Here is a 21,636-nt window from a genome sequence, read left to right on the forward strand (position 1 = left end):
ACATATAACTGATAGAGATCACATGATCTCCAGGAGTGCCTGAGGAATATCCCACCTGTGGGAGAGGATGTTTGCACTGTGGCAGCCTGCCTTACGCTCCCTCATCATACCCCCCCTGAACAGATTTGACCCTTAAATCTTTAAGGTTGCTGAAGGTGGAATGCCGCATGTTTTAAATGTATTGTCTTTTTCCACATAGCATCTAGTGATCACTTATCATAAAACTAAATGGAAAAAAATGAAAACCCTAAATGAGATTATGTCACCTCCAAGTTTTAAAATACTCTCTAAAGGTTTTAATATTTACTTTGTGCTGTGTTAATACAGCCACTCCAGCTTTATTTTGATTAGTGATAACATGGTCTATCTTTTTTGTTCTTTTCCTTTTAAGCTACTATTGTTACAGACAGCATAATGACTTTTTAAATCCAATCTAATGATTTCTACCTTTTCAGTGTAGTATTGACCGTTTTCCTTTAATGTGGGGTACTAATATGGTAGGGTTTGAATCTACTGTTTTGCTATTTATTTTCCCTGTCATCTATTCTTTGGTACTCTTTTTCTCTTGGATTAAATATTTTAGTGACTTTATCTTCTCGTTGACTTATTAGTTACTACTTTATTAATGCTTGCATTAGTGTTTATAATATATATTTTTAACTAACTTCAAATGATATTATACCATTTTCTGTGTAGTATGAAGTCTTAAAATGATGTACTCCTGTTTTCCAACACTTGGGGGCTTTGTGCTATTGTTATCATACATTTTGTCTCAACATGTTTAAAACTCCTAACACATGGTTATTGTTTTTACTATCAATAATCATTTGTCTTTTATGTCTGCTCACATATATACCATTTCCAGCACTCTTCACTTGTTTGTGTAAATCTTGACTTCCATCGAGAATCCTCTTCCTTCTCCCTGAAGAAATAACTGTAATATTTCTTACAGTGCTAATGAATTCTTTCATTTTTTGTACGTCTGGGGAATTCTCTTCACCACCTTCATTTTGAAAAGTGTTTTCACGGATATGGAATTCCAGATTGATAGTTTTTCCTTTCAGTACTCCAAACGTGTTACTTCACTGTCTCGTTGTTTGCATAATTTTGGGCAAGCAGTCTGCCATCATTCTTACCTTTATTCCTTTGTTATGTCTTTTTGTTTTTTTTTTATTGTCTGGTTTTGAAGATTTTTCTCTTTCTCACTAGTTTTGGACAATTTGATTATGATGTACCTTGGATGTAGTTTTCTTCATATTTCTAGGCCGTGGAGTTCATTGAGCTTGTGGATCTCTGGGTTTATAGTTTTTGAATTGTAAAAGTTTAGCCATTACTTTTTTTCAGTTACTTTTTCTGTACCTCCTTCCTCTATTTCAGGGACTTCATTTGCATATATTTTATTATTACACATATATTAGTCCTTTTAAAGGTGTTCCATATTTGTCTCTGTTTTTTTGTTTGTTTTCTTTTTAATTTTTTTATTTGAGATAATTTCTGTGGCTATGTATTCCAGTTTTTTTTTCTTTTGTGGTGTCTAATCTGTTGTTTTTCCTATTCAGTCATCTCAGATATCATAACTTTTTTCTCTAGAAACTCAGTTTGGGTATTTTTAAAAAAAAATATCTTTTCTCTTCTGAAAATTCTCTTTCTACAACCCTGTCAAACATATGAAATAGTTTTATAATAACTTCTTTCTGGTTATTGTTTCTGTCATTCGTGTATTTCTGGATCTGTGTTTATTAAATATTCTCCTAGGTGGTTATATTTTCCTACCACTTTGGGTGGCTAATAATTTTTGTTTGGGTGCCATTTTTTTTTTTTTTTTTTTTTTTTTTTTTTTTTTTTACCATGTTGTGCTGTAGATACTTTTGTACTCTTATAAATACTCTTGTGCTTTCTTTGGGGAGACAGTTAAATTACTTGCAAATAGTTTGATACTTATGTGGCTTATATTTAAGCTTTGTTACATGGAATCAGAGGAGGCTTCAATCTAGAGCTTATTTTCCCCCAAGAGTAATACTCAGTAATAGTCTGCTGAGTATTCTACTCAATATCCCATGAATTTTGAAGTTTTCCCACTCTGGCTGATGAGATCAAGTACTGTTCCCAGCCCTGTGTGAGAATCAGGCACAGTTACCTCCAGTGCTTTTAGCTGATTCTTTCTCCAGCCTCTAGTGATTTTCTTACATGCGTGTGCTCATCAGTACCAGAGTAAAGACATAGGGGAAATCTCTTGAGATCTCCCGAGCTTTTTCTCTGTGCTACTCTTTTCTTTCTGGTACTCTGTCCAAAGAACTCTATCTGCCTTGGCATTAGCAGACTCTCACCTGCCTCTCCTCAACTCATGGAGACCCCATGATTCTACCTGGCTTCCTCCTCTCTGTGCTGCAGTTTGGAAACTCTTTCTAAAAAGTGAGCTAGCACAGTCATAGAGCTCACCTTGCTTCCCCTTTCTCAGGTGCCACTGTCCCACACTGGTGTCTACTGTCTGAAAACTATTGCTTCAGGCAGGGTGGTAAGTCTAGTCCCTGTTTTTCCATCTTTGGCCAGAAGAAGAGTTTCCTTTTGGAAGTTCTAATAGTTTCTAATTTGATTATAATTTGTAAGATGATCTAGTGTCTATTTCTTGAAACTCAGTTTACCACTCCCTTTCTTATTTACTGTGTTGCAGCCATACTCAATTGCTATCCCCACCTCAGATTTGTCTTTACTCTTGCAGATCCCTTTGTTTCAGCCCAAATGCCACTTTGTCATGAACGCATTCATCATGATGATGCCCCCCATCATTCTCTATCTCTTGAACCCTACTTAGTCATAGCACTCGTCCTTATCTGAAAGGATCTTGTCTATTCGTTTCTATTTTTCTCTTCCTTTCTCTGCCTGCTTACTTATAGCACACCCCATTTGGACCAAGTTCTTGTCATCTTTTTTTTTTTTTTTAAGTTTTTTTTTTTATTTATTTTTTTTATTTTTGAGACAGAGAGAGACAGAGCATGAACGGGGGAGGGGCAGAGAGAGAGGGAGACACAGAATCGGAAGCAGGCTCCAGGCTCCGAGCCATCAGCCCAGAGCCTGACGCGGGGCTCGAACTCACGGACCGTGACCTGAGCCGAAGTCGGACGCCCAACCGACTAAGCCACCCAGGCGCCCCCTTGTCATCTTATTTTTAATGTGAATCTCCAAGGCCAAAAAGAGTGTTTGGCACATAATAAATGCTCAATAAATATCTGACACATAAATGAGTAATTGTATCTGGCTCTCACATAACTCCAGAAATACGCATTACCATTTCATAGATGAGGCAACCTGTTCACTCAACCAATAACTGTTACTGATCAGCTATGAGCTCGTACTTCTAGGACATGAAAAGATAATACTCCATTTCTTGTGGTGCCCACCACTCTTACGTTTCTGTTTACTGTAGATGCCCACTGTACTTGAAGTTGTTTTTAGTTGTGGTTTCTGTATGCTTCATTACTGGACCAATTTATTTTAGTATTTAAAGGTTAACTTTGAGTTATTAATAGATGCAAATTATTTAGAATGTTCAAGTAGGGGCTGAAATTGTTGAACTTGAAATTAAGTTTTTAGGAATTTGGGTGTTTACTTCTTTGGGATTTTAAATCATCTAAGTAGACAACTAAAAAGTGGGGCATTTAAGCCCGTAATAGGAAATGTGGATTCTTTGTTATTTTTTGGTATGGAAATATGATGCTTTCTAGTTAGACCATCTATATAGTATTGAAATTTTATGGCACAATCTGCTTAATTTGTTTCATTTGCAAAAACAAAACAAAACATCATTACAGTCACATACTAATTACTAGCCATACATCATTCATTTGAAATAAAGCCTAAAGCATTTTGTAGTTATAAGCAAAAAGGTCTCTTATGATTCATCACTTTGCAAACATTGTTTTAAGGTTGCTTTTTTAGATCCAAATATCATCTAGTGCCTGGGAAGCATTTTCTGTATTCTGCAACTCTCATTATGTAGGTTTCCATATTCTCTTCTGAGACTATTTTGGAAACATAATGGAAAGGGGGAAACTGGACTCATGGAACTAAGTTACCATAGACTAGATAGTTGTGTCACACTTGTGGCTTAAGGTGTAATTGTAACTCTAGGCTGCTTTGCGTCTCATTCTTGAGGCCTTCAGAAAGGGTCTTAAAGTGCATTTTTTTTTTTTTTTTTTTTTTTTTTTTTTTTTTTTTTTTAAATTTTTTTTTAACATTTATTTATTTTTGAGACAGACAGAGCATGAACGGGGGAGGGGCAGAGAGAGAGGGAGACACAGAATCGGAAGCAGGCTCCAGGCTCTGAGCCATCGGCCCAGAGCCTGATGTGGGGCTCGAACTCACGGACTGTGAGATCGTGACCTGAGCTGAAGTCAGACGCTTAACCGACTGAGCCACCCAGGCGCCCCCAAAGTGCATTTTTAATAAGGTTGAATAAATACTATAATACTCTCCTTAGTGGTCTGTCCCCATTAACATGAAGGTGAAAAATTGATGAAAATGGATTATATACATACTATTCACAAAGTCTCAAAGTGTCTCCCTATAAAATGCTTATTATAAAGGAAAAATATAGCAACTTTACATTGGAAAAACTGGTGAACATCACTGTAACCAAGTGTGTGTGTGTGTGTGTGTGTGTGTGTGTGTAAGATAGAGGGAGAGAGAGAGAGAATAGGATAAAACAAGTGGGGCAAAATACAAACAATGGGTTAATCTGGGTAAAGATTTTTTGGTATTCTTAAAACTGAAATTATAAGTTTTTAAAATTCCATTTACGGTAACATAACAAAAACATAAAAGACTTTGGAATAAATTAGCCAAAGCTGTGTAAACTACTAACAGAGATAAACTAGGCAAAATATGCAAGTCGTCTGTTTTAAGACCGTAGACAACCAGTAGAGAAAAATTGCAAGCCTTGAGAAAACAGAAACTATACTAACTTCATGAGTGCCCAGCTTTTGGCCTGGTGAAAAATTTACAGTTATAGCGCAGAGAACTGAAGTTTAAGCAGAGGCTGTTTTTCTCTAAGCAGAAGAGGCAGAGATCAGAATTTGTAGCAGTTGAAACAGCTGGACTCTGCTGGGCAGGGCATTAAAGGGGGAGGGGTTGTACAGAAAGGGTCCTCTCTGGTCCTTGTGCAGATCTCCACTGAGTCTGTGCCTGGAGGCTGCGCTGTTCCTAGGCTGATCGAGATTTGTCACAGGGCACTTGTTACAAGTTGGGAGTGGAGTGGCGATCCTAGAGGTCCAGCATTGCTGGGAGGCATGGGATTTCTGGCTCTGCCAAAATAGAGAAATCATCTTAGCACCTCATTTGCTCACTTGGGTATTTATTCAAACAACTGGAAAGGTTGTACTTGAGGAATGAGTACCACACCCTGAAGAAGTACCTACTCTAGGGGCACCTGGGTGGCTCAGTCAGTTGATCGTCCATCTTTAGCTCAGGTCATGATTTCACCGTTTGTGGGTTCGAGCCCCGTATCGGGCTCGACAGCTCAGAGCCTAGAGCCTGCTTTGGATTCTGTGTCTTCCTCGCTCTCTGCCCCTCCCCACCTTCTCTCTCTCAAAGATAAATAAACATTAGAAGAAATTTTAAACAAAACAAAAAAGAAGGACCTACTCAGGACTCACCTTAAGGAAACCTATAATCGAGTCTTGCAGACTCCTCTGGGAAGAAAGTTTAGATACCAAGTTCCAGGGGCTAGGGTGAATCCTTTACTTCCCACCGCTACACTAACAGTGAGTAAACTCAAGCCTTTACAACTTAAGGTTATCACCCAGTGATTTGCCTGCTAAAACTAGAATGAACATTCCTCAAAGGAATATTATAACTCAACAGTTGTTGCGGTATTGTAACATTAAATAGTAAAGAAAAATGAAATGGGATTTATCATCAAAGAAAATCAAACCAGACCCAAGATGGCCCGGATTTGGGATTTCACAGGCAAAGACTTTACTGTGGATATTATGAATATGTTCAAAGAACTACAGGAAATTATCTTCAAGGAATTAAAACAACAACAACATGGTCTTAATGGAGAAGTCTCTTCAGGGAAATGAAAACTATAAAAATTTACCATATGGAAATTCTCAAACTGAAAAGTTTAATCACTGAATTGAAATATTTAGCATGTAGGTTTAATAGTGTATTGGAGATGCGGAAGAGTCCGCGAGTTTGAAGGCAGCTCTACAGAGGTAATTTTATCTTAAGGATGTAGGCCAGAAAAAAAAAAAAAAAAAAAAAGTGTAAAAAACAAACAGAACCTTAGGTATTGTGGGTCAATACCAGTCATTCCAAAACACTTGTAATTGGAGTCCCCAAAGGAGAAGAGAGTGAGATTGTGGCTGACAAAATATTTGAAGAAATAATGGCCAAGACTTCCAAATTGGGTAAATTGGGTGAGGAGTAGAAATTGAAGATTCAAGAAGCTCAGCATATCCCAAGCAGGATAATGTAAAGGGGGAAAAAAAAAAAAAAAAAAAAAAAAAGACCTTGGCACATCCTGGTCAAACTGCTGAAAGCCAAAGATAAAGAAAAATCATGATAGTAACCTGGTGCATTAGGGGTGGGCAGACATGTTGCATGTGGGAAAATGAGAGATTTTGCTAACTCTGCAGAAATAATGGAAAGCAGAAGTCAACGGAAGGGTGTAAAGTGTCGAAGTAATAACGAAAAACTAACCCTGTAGGGGCACATGGGTGGCTCAGTCGGTTAAGTGTTGGACTCTTGATTTCAGCTCAGTTCATGTTCTCAGGGTTCCTGAATTCCAGCCCCACCTCAGGCTCCCCGCTGCCCCTCCCTCCCTCCTTCCCTCCCTCTCTTTCTCTGTCTCCCTCCCTCCCTCCCTCAAAATAAAGAAACTTAAAAACAAAACCTGTAAAGTCAAAATTCTCTATTTAGTAGATACCCTTCCAAAAATAGGGTAAAATTAAGACATTTTTAGTGAACTGAGTTTGTAGCCATCAGACCTGCCCTACAAGAAATAAATGCTAAAGGTTATCCTTCAAGCCAGAGGGAAATGACACCAGATGGAAACTTCCAATCTACAAAAAGGAATAAGAGTGCCTGAAATAGTAAATAAACTGTTTCCTCTTCTCATAAATTACTTAAAATTGATAATTAAAAAAAAAATCCGGCAGGATGGGGTTTCTAATGTACATAGAAGTAAAAGCTAGTAATTGCACAAATGATGGGGGTACCACAAATGGAATTGCACTGTTATAGCATTACACATATGAAATGAATCTCAGGCAGTGTGAGATGTGAGTGAAATGTAGAAAAAGGAAAATATATACACGTACAATATTGACCTAATAGTAACTCTAGGAGGCTGATATATAAAGATGCATTTTGTTAGTCTTCCAGCAACCAGAAAAAAATATAATTAAAAGAAATAGAGCTCAAAGGCCAATGGAAGAAATAAAACGGAATACTAAACATTGCTTGACTACATCTCTTTTATCTTTTTCTTGCTTTTGTAGTTGAAAAGCAGAAGGGACAAATGGAAAACAGAACAATAAGAAAAGTAGCAAAGTTACGTATATTTCAGGAAACGTATACTTCAAGGCAGAGCGTATTATAAGAAATAAAGAGTGATATTACACAATGATAAAAGGAGTAGTTTACTAGGAATAATCGTCTTAAATATGTAAGCTCCTAGTAACAGCATCAAAATTCATCAAGCACAAACTGGCTGAATTAAATGGAGAAATAGATAACTCCCTGATCCTAACTTTATCATGACCCCTTTTCAGCAAATTCTAGGAAAAACTCTAGACTAAAAAAGAAAAAAAAAAGACAATAAATACATAGAAAATCAAGTTCTGTCAGCGGTTTTGTTCTAATATTTGTGGGGCTTCCTCAGAACAACTCTAGGGTATGCATTGTCTTCAAATACACATGGTACATTCACCAAAGTAGACCCTGTGGGGACATAAAATATATCTCTATAATTTTCAAAAGATTGAAATCTTGCTGAGTGTGTTTTCTGTTAACAGTAAATTGGAGAATAATAATGGAACATCTCACTGTTTGAAAATTGCATAATGTGGTTTTTTAATTACCTGTGAGTCAAAGAAAAAATTATTTTGAATGAATGGAAACACTGAAAACAAAACCAAATTCTCAAATTATGGATATCAGGACTCAAAAGAATTTCAGTACAAAAAAATTAGACTCGAACATACATGCAAAGAGTAACAAAATATTTTTATGTATCAAATATTTCAGTACATAAAAAGACCAAGTGGTATAATGTTGGCTTAATTTAAAAATTAATGTACTAAACCACAGTACCAGAGAAAGGAGAGAAAAATCACATTACCTAAAGAATCGCAAAATGAGAAGTATTTAGAATTTGAATTTATGATAAAAACTCTTAGCAACTAGAAATAGAAGGAACTTCCTCAACCTGATAGAGGACATCTATGGAAAACATGTAACTCCCCTCATAATTGATGGTGAAAGATTCAATGCTTTGTCATTTCTGATTGGAATCTAGGTGAGGATATCTATTCTTATGCTTCTATTCAGCATTACAATGCATGTTTTAACCTGTATAGTAAGAAAAGAAAAAGAATTTAAAGTCCTGTGCATTGGAAATGAGGAAGTAAGCCATCTTTATTTTTGAGTGACCTGTTGTAAATTCCTTATGAATTCATACAAACTTTGTTGAAGTAAACAGTGAGTTTAATAAGATCACAGAATAATCAGTATATGCAAATAAGCTGTATTTTTCTCTGTAAGCAGTGAGATCTTGGAAAACAAAATAAAAATAGTACTATTTACTCTACCATCCAAAAACTTAAAATACTTAGGAAAAATTTTCACTAACACATGCTAATTTTCTATGGCAAAAACTACAAAATATTGCTGAGAGAAATTAAAGAAATTATAAATGAGCTACTTTCCATGCTCCTACAGTGGAAGGCTCAGTATTGTTAAGATGTCATTTTTTCCCCTCTAATGATCTTAGATTTCGAATATTTGATACACATTCCCAGTCAAAATCCTAGCAGGTTTTATTAGCGTAATTGATAGGAAATTACAAAAAAATTGTATGGCATGCAAAGAACCTAGAAGACATAAAATGAGTTTTGAAAAAGAACACACTTGGAAGACTTTTAGACTTTTAGACTGTGATAGCAAGACAGTAACACTTTGGCTTAAAAATACACAAACTTTTTCTAGAAAGTTTAGAAATAAACCCACAACAATACCATCAACTGACTTTCAGTAGAGACTTCAAGGCTAGTCAGTGGGCGGAAAGGATTTTTTTTTGTATCCAACTGTACTGCAAAACTTGGATACCCTAGGAACTAAAATGAATCTCGAGTCCTCTGTCATACCGCACAGAAAAATTAATGAGGGGTGGAATATTGACCTAAACATGCAAAACTAGAAAACAGGTATTAAGTAGTATAAACCACTTAGCAACACAGTTTGACAATTTCTTAGAAAAGTATATGTTTATACTCTATTTTTTAGACACTTAATGGAAATGAGAAGATTCATACAAGAATATTCAGAATGTTCTGTATTAGTTTCCACAGGCCTCCAATAACAAATGTCCACAACTGCAGTGGCTTAAAACCACAAATTTATTCTCTCACATTTCTGGAGACCAAAATACCTAAATCGAGGTGTTGGCAGGTTGGCTCCTTCTGGAGGCTTTGAGGGAGAACGTGTTCCATGCCTCTCTTCTCACTTGTGATAGCAGCTCACAGTCAAGACTTTGTCTATCTAGCTGCTAGGATCTCTCCAATTTCTGCCGCCTCCTTTGCATTGCCTTCTCCTGTGTGTTTCTCTCTCCCTACCCCCCTTTTTAAAAATTAAAATGACATCAGTCACTTAATTTAGAGCCCACCCTAAACCCAGCATGATCTCGCGTGGAGATCCTTAATTGTATCCGCAAAGATCTTATTTCCAAATAAAGTCACATTCACAGATACCTGGGGTAAGAACTTGACATATGATTTACCCAGTTCCCTGTTTAACCCAACCCACCACATAGCCCCAAACTGAAAAACAAAGAGTCCATCAACAGAAGTGAGTAAAGAAATGTTGGTATATTTTTACAACAAAATATCACTCATTAGTAAAAGGGAACCAAATATCGAATCACACAGCATGTATATGAATTTCAAAGTCCTTTTGTTCAGTGAAAGAAGCAAGACACAAAAAGTGTTTACTGAAGGTTTCATTAATATCAATTTCAAGAACAGGCAAAACTAAGCTATTATGGTAGAAATAAAAACATTGGGTTTCTTATGGTAGGGTGGGGATTGTCTGGAAGCAGACATGAATGAATTTAAGACACCAGAATGGTTGTGGGTTTTATGCCAGCTTTTTAATTCATCAGATATGAAACTTCTGTGTTAAGAGTATTTGCTAAGACTGCCAAATTAAATAAGTCTCTCGCTCTCTAGCTTTCCCACTTACAGATCCTGAGTATCGACAGAACTCATTTGGACCTCTTGTGAAATCCTTAGTGGTCCAGAACTGATAAGCACTTGTAAACAAAGATAAAGCAATATCTGATGGCTATAACCAATTTTCTGTTTCTTGACTAGCTGCAGGAATATACATTTCATCCTTTTAATATTTTTTGTATAATTCTTGGCTTTGCTCTTATGGAAAAAATGTTAAAAACATACCATATGTACTTTGCTGTTGTGTAGTTTTTAAAAAATAATTTTAGCCTCGGAGCTTTAATATCATAAGAACACATTGATTAAAAAAAAAAAAAACACAAAACATTTTTTGTATTCTGAGCACTACCCAGGCATAAGGTGCTTAAATAGCTGTGTTTTTGATGCATTTCTTGAAATGAACTATTCTTTTTTTCTGGAGCATTCTGGAGATCTTGAAAATAGTGGCCAGCTAACGGTAAAGGGTAGGTATTTTTTTTTATGCAGTTTAAGAAATCAAGTTAACTTTTTTCAAAGTGTCTTAATTCTGTTATTAGATTTACATTATTTTCTTAGCTGTTGCTTTCCTCCCTCAACCCTTTGTCATTTTCTAGTCTTGTCTTTGACAAGGATGCATTTGTTTTTCACCTTCCCTTTGCTTATTTGCACCTCTTCCACAGAGAACAGAAGAATTAGCTAATAAGGAAATATGAGTGGAAAGTGCAGTGTGAGGGGACAACAAACACAAATCTGGAAAAAATACTAAAAATTCAGCACAACGGGAGGCAGTTGGAAAAAGAAAGGAATCTGAAACAGTACAGCCGGGTGTCTCCACAGTGGTCACATAACTACAGTGGAGAAAGTCCATTCTTACTCCTAGGAAAACATAGTAGGAGTAATTGGAGTATTAGATGGCTTTTAAGATACGATTATTAATTTCCACACTTGATGCTCTCAGTGACACGCACACATGACTGGCAGCAAGTTAGCTCGAGGACCATGTCCTACCTGCCATGTGACCTTGAAGGAGTCCTTTAGCCTTCCTGAAACATTGTTCTGTTATTCCTTTTTTTTTTTTAAATATAATTTATTGTCAAACTGGTTTCCACACAACACCCAATGCTCATCCCTACAGGTGCCCTCCTCAATGCCCATCACCCACTTTCCCCTCCCTCCCACCCCCCATCAACCCTCAGTTTGTTCTCAGTATCCAAGAGTCTCTTATGGTTTGACTCCCTCCCACTCAGTAACTTTTTTTTCCCCTTCCCCTCCCCCATGGTCTTCTGTGAAGTTTCTCAAGATCCACATATGAGTGAAGACATATGGTATCTGTCTTTCTCTGACTGACTTATTTTGTTCTGTTATTCCTGATACATGTACAAAATATATGAAATAAAGGTTTAGAGTAGCCAGTCAGTTCAGATGAAAGTGAGTGTCTTTTCAGTCAGTTGGTTACTTGTAGTGTTAGGTAAATGGATGGTTAAAATAGTTCCATAGTGACTTTAGGGAAGAATAACAAAGATACTGCGCATGTACTAACATTTCTTTTCAGGCGAGCCTGTGCAAGTCTGCAGGCGAGAAGGGTGGAGGGTGGGGGTGGGGAATGCGCCAAGTTTCGAATAAGCTGGTTCCTGAGTATCTCTTATCTATTAAAGAAATTAAAGAGAACCAGATATGGTATTAGACATAGTTGGTATAAAAATGTCTAACAGATTCTGTTGTTTTCCCCATAAAACAATGGATGGCATTAAAATTATGTGTGAAAACATAATCATAATGAGATGATGCAAGATTACATCTTCCTTTTTGCCCTTTGTCTACTTTTTGCCCTTTGAGACAGATGGAAAGAATCAGATGATCCAAGGGTGGCAGTCATGACTTAGGCATCCAGTCCGTACCTGTTGCTTTATTATTTTCTCAAGTTCTTTCATCTCACTTGTCTCTCCTCTGACAGCACTTAATGTTGCCAACAAACAGAGGTGTGACATAAAAATTACCCTTAGACTTCTGGATATTCTTGATTGATTTTCACCAGTCACTGCTTTAAAGGTTTTTTTTTATTTGGCATGGAACATCTCTAATTATGGGGTGGGGACATTGCAGGAACACTGCCCCCTGCTTTCAAATAACAGTTAAAGTATTTTCACTTTCTTTTTTATGCCTTCAGATTGATCTTCAGATTACAACTCCCTATTGTCAGAGTTTGGTGATGTGAGTTTATATTACTAAGACTAGGTATCGATCAGTTGAAAGGATAACTCTGTGAAAGTTAAGTTCTAATTTATTAACTGTCTTTTTTTTTTTTTCAAATGTTTATTTATTTTGAGAGAGAAAGAGTGCGCACAAGCATGAGCAGGGGAGGGGCAGAGAGAGAGGGAGAGGGAGTCCCACGCAGACTCCACGCTGTCAGCACAGAGCCAGGCTCGGGGCTCAATCTCACAAATCATGACTTGAGCCGAAATCAAGAGTTGGACCCTGAACCAGCTGAGCCAGCCAGGCACCCTTCATTATTAACTGTCTCACAGTTAAACTTTCATAACCTTCTTTTCTTTCTCCTCCTCTTTTTTAGTGACTCTCTTACCATTGAGAGCATTATTTGGAGCACCATAGCTCTTCATTTCTGCATTCAGCCTCACCCGGAGCAGACAAGTGCGAGGTTCCTTAGTAAGCAAATGGAACACAAATCCTGTGTTGACAGATCATGTGAAGTAATGAAGAAATAGACGTTCTTCAAGAATAAAAAAAATATATATTTTTTCTGATTTTTAAACTTTTTACTCTTTGATCCTATATGAGGAAAGACTCTGATTTGATTAATGACAAAAAGAACCCTGCTATTCTTATCACAGATCCCAAGAGCTAGACCTTAGAATGTTAGTGTACTTTAAGACTTTTGTTTTTAAATAATGGGGACAGCCATGTGTCCTGCAGGATCAGAGTAGGCTATTCAATAGTAGACTGAAGACCAGAATGAGTTCCAGGTGATCTCTCAGGTTTTTTTCCAGCTCAGTGATTTTTGTTCACTAAAATACATTTATTTTTTATTAGTCTAAATCCTATTTGAAATTTGGAAGAAAGAACAATATGGAAAGGACATCTGATTTTAAAAGATGTTGCTCTAAATGTGTTTTTAGGTTTCCTGGCTTTGTCAGGGTTTTTCATGAATTCATAGCATTTTGTTCTGCATTACATCATACACTTACTCTGTCTTTTCAAGGTACCTGTCCCTAGTGCCAGGTAAACTCATTACTCATACAAATCTAGGTTATATTTTTCTAGGAAAATTAATTACTTTATCCTGGCTACATATGGTTAGCTTGTCAGCAGGAAAGCTTTAACATATTTGGGGACAGTATAATCGAGGCATTTAAGCAGTTTTTTTCTCTTTGTGCATAAATTAGTACATTAATATAGGTTAAAATTAATATATTTTGTAATAATATTTTCCTGGGATACTTCTCATGTTTATGGCAAAGTAACAAACTATCATGAATAAGGGCACAGGTTGAAAACATGCCACGGGAGCATCATACACCTTTTGAATGGCCATAACCACGTGTACTCATGTGAGTCCTCTACCTTACTATTCTAGAGGGTATATTAAATGGAATAGAGCACTAATACAGAGTTGGCCCAATATAATGTGAATACCATTTGCAATGGTTAAGCATAAAAATTTAGAGAATTTAGTTTATTTGGGAGCATTTAAGACACGTTTGGGGGTCCTGGGTGGCTCAGTCGGTTAAGCAGCCGACTTCGGCTCAGGTCATGATCTCGCGGTCTGTGAGTTCGAGCCCCACATGGGGCTCTGTGCTGACAGCTCAGAGCCTGAAGCCTGTTTCAGATTCTGTGTCTCCCTCTCTCTGACCCTCCCCCAATCATGCTCTGTCTCTCTCTGTCTCAAAAATAAATAAACGTTAAAAAAAAAAATTAAAAACAAAAAAAGACACGTGAAATGACGTTGAGAAGTAATCACTGTTTGACTCAGTGTAGCTGCACATGTAGTGTCTAAACAGAAGGATTCATGCCTGCTAACAATTGCCATTCTAACCGGGCTTCATTTTATCTTTCTAAAATTTTATACTAAATGTATTCTATGAAACCGTTATTAGTTGTTTTGTTCTTACGTCTTTTTTGAGCTTATAGTCTTTTTACTTTTTTTGTTTCAATGTTTGTTTATTTTGAGAGAGTGAGTGCTAGAGCATGAGCAGCAGAGGGGCTGACAGAGGGAGAGAGGGAATCCTAAGCAGACTCCCTACTGTCAGTGCAGAGCCTGCCATAGGCCTTGCTCGATTCCACAAACCGCGAGATCCTGACCTGAGCCGAAATCAAGAGTCAGACGCTCAACCCACTGAGCCACCCAGGCCCCCCACCCTTTTTACTTTCTTGTAAGAAGAAAAAAAATATTTCCCCTAGACAGGCAAATTTGAAGACATTCCTTGAACTCAGAATTTTAAGACCTTTTCAAAAGTTCTGTGTGGAGGGCAATTAACTACATCAGTCAAACTCTTAGAATCTTGGCTGTGTCCACTTAAACATTAAAACATCAGGTGACTGGAGAGAATACTAAATGTGAATTAGATATTTATATTATTTGCTAAGAAACTTCTCAATCACTGTAAGGATTTGGTCCATCTGAAGATGTATCTGCTGAGAGTTAACTCCTTACTGCTCAGTTCTTGTTAGATGAGTATGCTGGGCTGTATTGTTATGTCCAAGCAAGTATCCTTTTGGATCTAATATCTTTTTGGATCTAATAAATCCAGGCTTTTGTCTGGTCTATTTAACTTAAACAGCAGCCATTGTATTATTAGCAGATAGTCTTCTGTCTCCTGAACAGAAATCCTATAAGCTTTGTGTGACATTGTTCTTTACGTTTTCTTTTATACTCTGTGACTAACAGACCTATTCCCTATTTTAACCGTAAGGTGTTGTGTCACTGTTGGTTGTTTGTTTTTTGTTTTTGTTTTCTTCCTGACCTTGCCTCACACTGCTTTTATTTATAATAGCTGTTGAAGTTCAATAGGTTTACTGTTATTGCATCATCAATGTGTTTAAAGTCTCAATCCCTAGCACGTTTGGTCAGTGAATTCATACACAGCTTAAATGCCCTTTGTCTCCAGCCTTCAGTTAAATGGCTCTTCTCCCCTGTGATAGAACACAGGGGAGTAAGTTTAAGGCAAGAACTTGCTGACTCTCTAAGCTTTTTGTTCTTTTCAATATCTTCAGCCCCCACGCTCCCAACAAGGGAACGCAGAGTCCCAAACAGGGTTAACTTGGCATCTGATGGACCCATAGCTTTGCATGGCTTCTGGCTCTGGCTATACCCATGTTCCTTAACATCCACTCTGCTAATTTAGTGTGTGTCAGGAGTCATTCTACTTCTCTGTGTTTCTCTAGAAAGTCAATTTAGTACAAATTGGGACCTATTTACTTTCCCTCCATCTAACACATACTGTTAGTCAGCAGGGCTTCTGAGGACAGCAGTTGCTATTTGAAGAAAACAAACCCTCTTTAGACCTTTCTGAATGTTTTAAACATGACCCAACCTTTTCCAGTGTTGAACAAAAATTAATGAGAGAAATGCTTTGTCATTTGTTGCCTCTGTACCCTGCCACCTTTTTTAAAATTTAGTCTTTGTTGAAAAATTATATGTACCTTATCACTTTAACTTTGTCATTTAATTAAAGCTTTCTTTTCCCTGAGCATCTAAATTGTTAATTTTTTCTTTGAGGGATGACTCTTGATTGCTCACAAAAACAAGCAAGGCTTTTCTCTCTCTCCCTGCTATCAGTTTTAAGGGACATATTGCTTCCTCGGCACTGTCATACCAATAAATCATCCCAGATTACTTGCAGTCGTACAGTACTAAAGTATACCATGCATTTTAAAGGAAATCTGCTATTTTCTTTTCAATCAGATGAGCAATGTGAAGAGACTCCGGCCACGGCTCAGTGCTATTCTCTTTAAGCTTCAGTTTGAAGAGCAGGTGAACAGCATCAAACCTGACATCATGGCTGTCAGTACTGCCTGTGAGCAGATAAAGAAAAGCAAAAGCTTTAGCAAGTTGCTGGAACTTGTGTTGCTAATGGGAAACTACATGAACGCTGGCTCCCGGAATGCTCAAACCTTCGGATTTAACCTTAGCTCTCTCTGTAAAGTGAGTTGTTTTTTTTTTTAAACACATATTTGCCTGGACACTCATTCTTAAATGTCAGCCCTGATTACATTATTTAAATATTTTTATTTTGATGTGTTCATTATCGAGAATTTGAACCAAACCATGGACCCAAACCCAGAGTGAACTGAGCTAATTTACTCAACCTCTGAGCTAAATCCAAATATTAATTTTCTCTGATCTGCAAATCCAACTGAAGGATTTTGTTTAATAACAGAATTATGTCATAAACCTATCCTTTCCCAACCTAATGAAATGGAACATCAAAATATTTAAATCTAATATTCAATTCAAGTGACTGCAAATGGTGGTATATACATAATGAGAATTGCTTAAGATTGTCGCTTCAGTTTTTACTTTAGTTATTTAAATAGTTCTGTGTGTTTTTGTTTTGTTTCGTTTTTTGCAAGCTGACTAAAGGGAGAAAAGAGTGAGACTGCTTTATATAAAGGGGGAAATTCCTCTTATTAGGAATAGACAGACATACCTTGGGTATCGCTAATGATTTTGAAATGTTTGTATCTAAATATAATTTTAAAGGATGTGAAAATTGAGTAAGTTTAGAGATTTTTTTTTTTTTCCTCCTGAGTTCTTCCACATGTTAAATACCGTTACGGCAAATATATTCACTGTTTTCATATAACAGAGTTCTTTCCTAGGAAGAGGGCCATAGCAATAGTGCTTTATTGATCTGCTTGCAATGAATTCTTCTTGTTACACATCACAAGAAAAGCCTTCTTTTGTTCTTGACCTGCTAACATCTATACCACCTGATTAAGGAATTTGATGACTGATCCCCCCCCTCCCCGCTATCCAGAAGTTTGCTTTATACCACTTGATTTTTCTGAAAGACCTACATTAGCATGTATGTAACCTCTTTTCAAACTGAAATCCGAAGAGGATTTTCGCTTTTACAAAATGGGGATTGCTTTTTTGCTTTTTGCCATTTGGCTTAAAGGCCAAATGAAAGGTTTCGTGGGGACACTCTACTTTCGGGTAGCGGGGGAAACCAGTGTTGCCGTTGCCAGTGAGATAGGGAAGGTGAGAAGCAAGTTCAGTTTTAGCTGTGGGTTGGCTTGAATAAATAGTTAATCTCCCAGTGCTTTTACAACTTGCCTTATACAGTGTTCCTGACCTAAGCCTCCAGTTGGTATCAACACCTGTGAGCTTGCCCCACCCCAATTCCATCTTTTTATTTTCCTCTCAGTTCCTGAGCTTGATATATTCAGTTAAGATCCCTAGCATGGGAGGTGCAATTCATAATACATGTATTGAAGACTTTACACATTTGTAGAGTGCTTGCTTATTCCTGTGCCAAATGCTTGACCTGGTCATCCCATTGAATGGATGTACTTATTTACCTGGCATACATGAACCCCCGTTTTTCACCATTAATTATTATTAATTTTTTTAATAGAGCTGTATACAAAAACTTATGGCAACAGTTGAGAGAGAGAGGCTGGCACAGTTAGGAGGGGACAGTTAAGCATTTGGAGAAGGAATTTGAGCTGAGTCTGGAAGTGCGAGTGGATGTTCCCTGAGAGGAAAAGGCGTTCTAAGCTAAATCCATCAGTTTGCATGAAGGGTCATTTCACGGCGTATGTGAGTACACCAAGTGATGGGAAGCCTAGACGGGAAAGGAATGGTGAACAGGCAAATGAAATAGTAAATTGGTCTATATTGGAAAGCACCTTCAGCGCCATTCCTTATGGTGAAGATTTATGGAAACCTGTTAGTTTTTAGTAGAAGTGATGATATCAGAGACGTCTCGTGAGAACATAATGCTAATAGCAGTGTGGAAGAAAGTTAAGGTGCCCTGTCTAGTACTGTCACCATTAGCCATATGTGGCTATTTACATTTAAATTAATTAAAATTTAAGTAAAATTAGCAAGTGCCTCAGGCACACTAGCTATGTTTCAAGCCAATAAGTGTCCATACGTGTTGGCAGCATAAAAATAGCACATTTTCCATCACATCACATCAAATTTCCAGTAGAAAATTCTACTGGACAGCACTGGGGTAGAGGGTTATAGCTGGGAGAGGCTCTCTGACTGACTGACTGACTGACTGACTGGCTGGCTGACTGACTGACGTATGTAGCACGTGATCTAGGAGAGTGGACTGAGGAACTCAAGCGGAGAAGATAGATAGGGAAGATGAAGAGAAAAAGGAGAGATCAAAGATAACTCCTCCATACTGACATGTGTGATGTGGTTGCTCAAAAGTGATTGAGTTCAGGCTATTTTTAGTGTTTCCTACCCCTTGTTTACCTCAGTGTCTTAAAGAGAATCTGATGGAAGCTGCTTTAACTATTTAGCAAATATTTGTCCGTTCTGAAACAGTGAAGGTACTTTGAGACAATGGAAGTGCAAGCTAGGGTAGTGGCAAAAGGACTTGGGGTAGGATGGAAGGGGCGGGGGGAGGGGAGTATGCACATTTAAGGAATATCTAGGGAACTGTTGGAGTGTTGATAATGAACTTGGAGGTGGAAGGGCAAGGAGGCAAGCAGATTCAGGCTTTCCCTGAGAAAGGAAGCAAAGGAAGAAAAACAGGATGAAGAGCAAAGTTGGGGAGAAGTTTACACCTACAAATCAACTGAAATTTGTTTCTTAGTGCTAAGGGTCTTTTCTTCTGTAGAGCTTGTGTCTCAGAACTGCAGTCGACTCCCTCATACACTTCCTCGAAAGGGAGCTGTTGACAAGAGATTAGGTCTGAGTGATGAGGTAGAATAGCCTAATACAGTGCCTGGTATTAGCTGCCTGGCATAGCAGGCATAGTGCCTGGCATAGCAAATACTCAATAAATGACAATGCACCAGACAAAATGGACACAAAGTTGTGCCTTTTATGTAGTTAGAGTAGGCATTCTCTCATACCGATAGACAGTGGCTGATGCATAATAATTTAAAAATCTTTTACAAAAGCAATGCATGCTGCTGTTATTTTACTACAGCTAATCTGTAAACCAGTTAATCTGTCTCCAGATAAGAGTTGACTGTATTTTCAGGCAACGATACTAGATATTTTGACCATCCCTCTTAGGATTCTTCTGTTGTGCAAGAAAGAAAATAAATACTACAATTTTATATTTTTTATTAGCCTACATGTCAAGTTGAAAGCTTATATTGAACAAGATGATATCTCATCATGTACGTTATCAGAAGTAGCAGCCTGATCTTTGACAATTGTGATTGAATTTTCACACTGAGTATAAAGCATTTGGTTTGGTGATAAGCCCCCATAAAAGGAATTCCATATGTATTTGACAGTAGAAAGGGTAATATTTTAATCTGTTAAAACATGCTGCGTAATTATATGACATCTAATATTCTATATTCAAAACCTTTACTTTTAAATACCCTTTGTAAATTTAGCTCTACTATGAGAAGTACATGGAGTTCTACTAAGTTGTTAACTTTTCATCCTTTATAAATAATTATATGAGTTGTGAAATCTATATAGATTATAGCTTAATTTTAAGGGCTGTATTACATCTTTGCATACCTTTATAATGGAGGTAGCTAAATATAATAGCTCTGAGTTCAGAGGGAAAAGGATTGCGTGGGTTTTTACCCTAAAGATTGGATGTGGCCTCTGTTAAATAAATATAAAAATAAAAGAAACAAGCTAAACATAAGCAAGTTTCTATTAAGATGTAAATAAAAATTAAAGTAGATTTTTAGAGGCTTTCTGGTGGTAAAAGTGAAGTACAGACATGGTCGTGAAACTTTTTGTGAACTAAGAGGTTTCTCCTCCTTTGCCAAAGCTGAACTTCACAAGACAATTTGCACGTGTATGGTTAGAAGAGAAAAATACGACATTGAGCTGTGTTCTTTAAAACAGTAAATGAATGAATCAGTTACATTAGGATCTTTCTTTTAGAACCATCTTTCCCTCCCCTCCCCCTATCCTTTCCCTAGGAGTATGGGCCAGAGCCTGGTAGGGTTTGACACATCAAGGGAACACTCGTGGAAAGATACAAATATACTCTTCAGTTACATAATGCTATTTCTAGTTTAAGTAAAATGGTATAAATACCTTGGTTTCGGATGGCTTGACTATTTAAAAGGATAAACGTTAGAATATGTAAAAGAATGGATGAACTTCTTGTCATTCATAAAGTCCGCCAAAGATATTGCTAGACTAGATAAAAATTGGATAATATGCAATTGGAGATTATATTCTTTTTTCAGGACCTGCTATTGATTAAATGCAAATCCGTATCCTTAGAAATTCAATCAGTAAATGCTAGGTGATTGCCTCACCAAAATGCCCACCTAGAAAAAATTTACATGTGATTAGTGTTGAAGTTAATTTTCTTAGAGAACCTATTGGTGATGCAAAGATCTTTTTTTTCTTCTTTCTCCAAGTAGATCAGTGTTCTAGCAAAAGAATGAGTTGACCCAATCATCAAAGTTTAACACTATATTAAAATCTGAGAGGATTTTTACCTTGTAAATTAAAAAAAAAACAACAACAGGTATTATCAATCCATATACTATGGCTATAGCATGTGTTTAATATTTCCTAACGTCTAATAAGTAATTTCCAAGTTACAAATTATCCCAATCAATACAACTGGATGATGTAGTTATAAAATATAGCTCTTTGTTCTAAGTAATTACATTGTATTAGGATAGTAGATAAAATTTTGGAAGAGTTTACAAAGTGTAATAACTGACTTTTGTCAGTGTTAGCTATTTTGGGGGGGAAATTGCAGAAACAAGTAATTGCTGATTCCATTATAAATTGATCAATATTATCACGTTGTAGGAAAACTTCTCTCTTCTCATTGGCAGTAGAACATACAGTGCGTTCACCTCAGAGGTGAAGTCCTCAAAGGACATGTAGTAACGGGAGTTTAGGATAGTCGGAAGTTAGGTGTTAAAGGGTTGGGAAGTGGCAGGCAAGATTGGTTTTTGTCTCCTCTTGATTTTGATTTTTTTTCCATTTAAAAGACTTTTTTTTTTTTTTTTTTTTTTTTTTGTTCACTGAAGTACATGAAATTTGTATCTGATATCCTGTATA

At 37.0% G+C, this 21,636-nt stretch overlaps 1 protein-coding gene across 6 annotated transcripts in view; it reads left to right on the plus strand.

Annotated features, from left to right (window-relative positions):
• Positions 1-21,636, plus strand: part of DIAPH3 (diaphanous related formin 3) — a 509,936-nt gene that overhangs the window by 254,434 nt on the left and 233,866 nt on the right. For 5 of the 6 annotated variants that reach the window (XM_058683514.1, XM_058683521.1, XM_058683524.1 and 2 more), the window contains one exon: positions 16,351-16,590. The exons of the other annotated variant lie outside the window; for it this stretch is intronic. In XM_058683514.1, the coding sequence (XP_058539497.1) occupies positions 16,351-16,590 (240 nt within the window). The remainder of the gene's footprint in view (positions 1-16,350; positions 16,591-21,636) is intronic. 6 annotated transcript variants of the gene reach the window in all.

This window comes from Neofelis nebulosa, chromosome 1, assembly GCF_028018385.1.
Source record: "Neofelis nebulosa isolate mNeoNeb1 chromosome 1, mNeoNeb1.pri, whole genome shotgun sequence".
Lineage (NCBI taxonomy): Eukaryota > Metazoa > Chordata > Mammalia > Carnivora > Felidae > Neofelis > Neofelis nebulosa.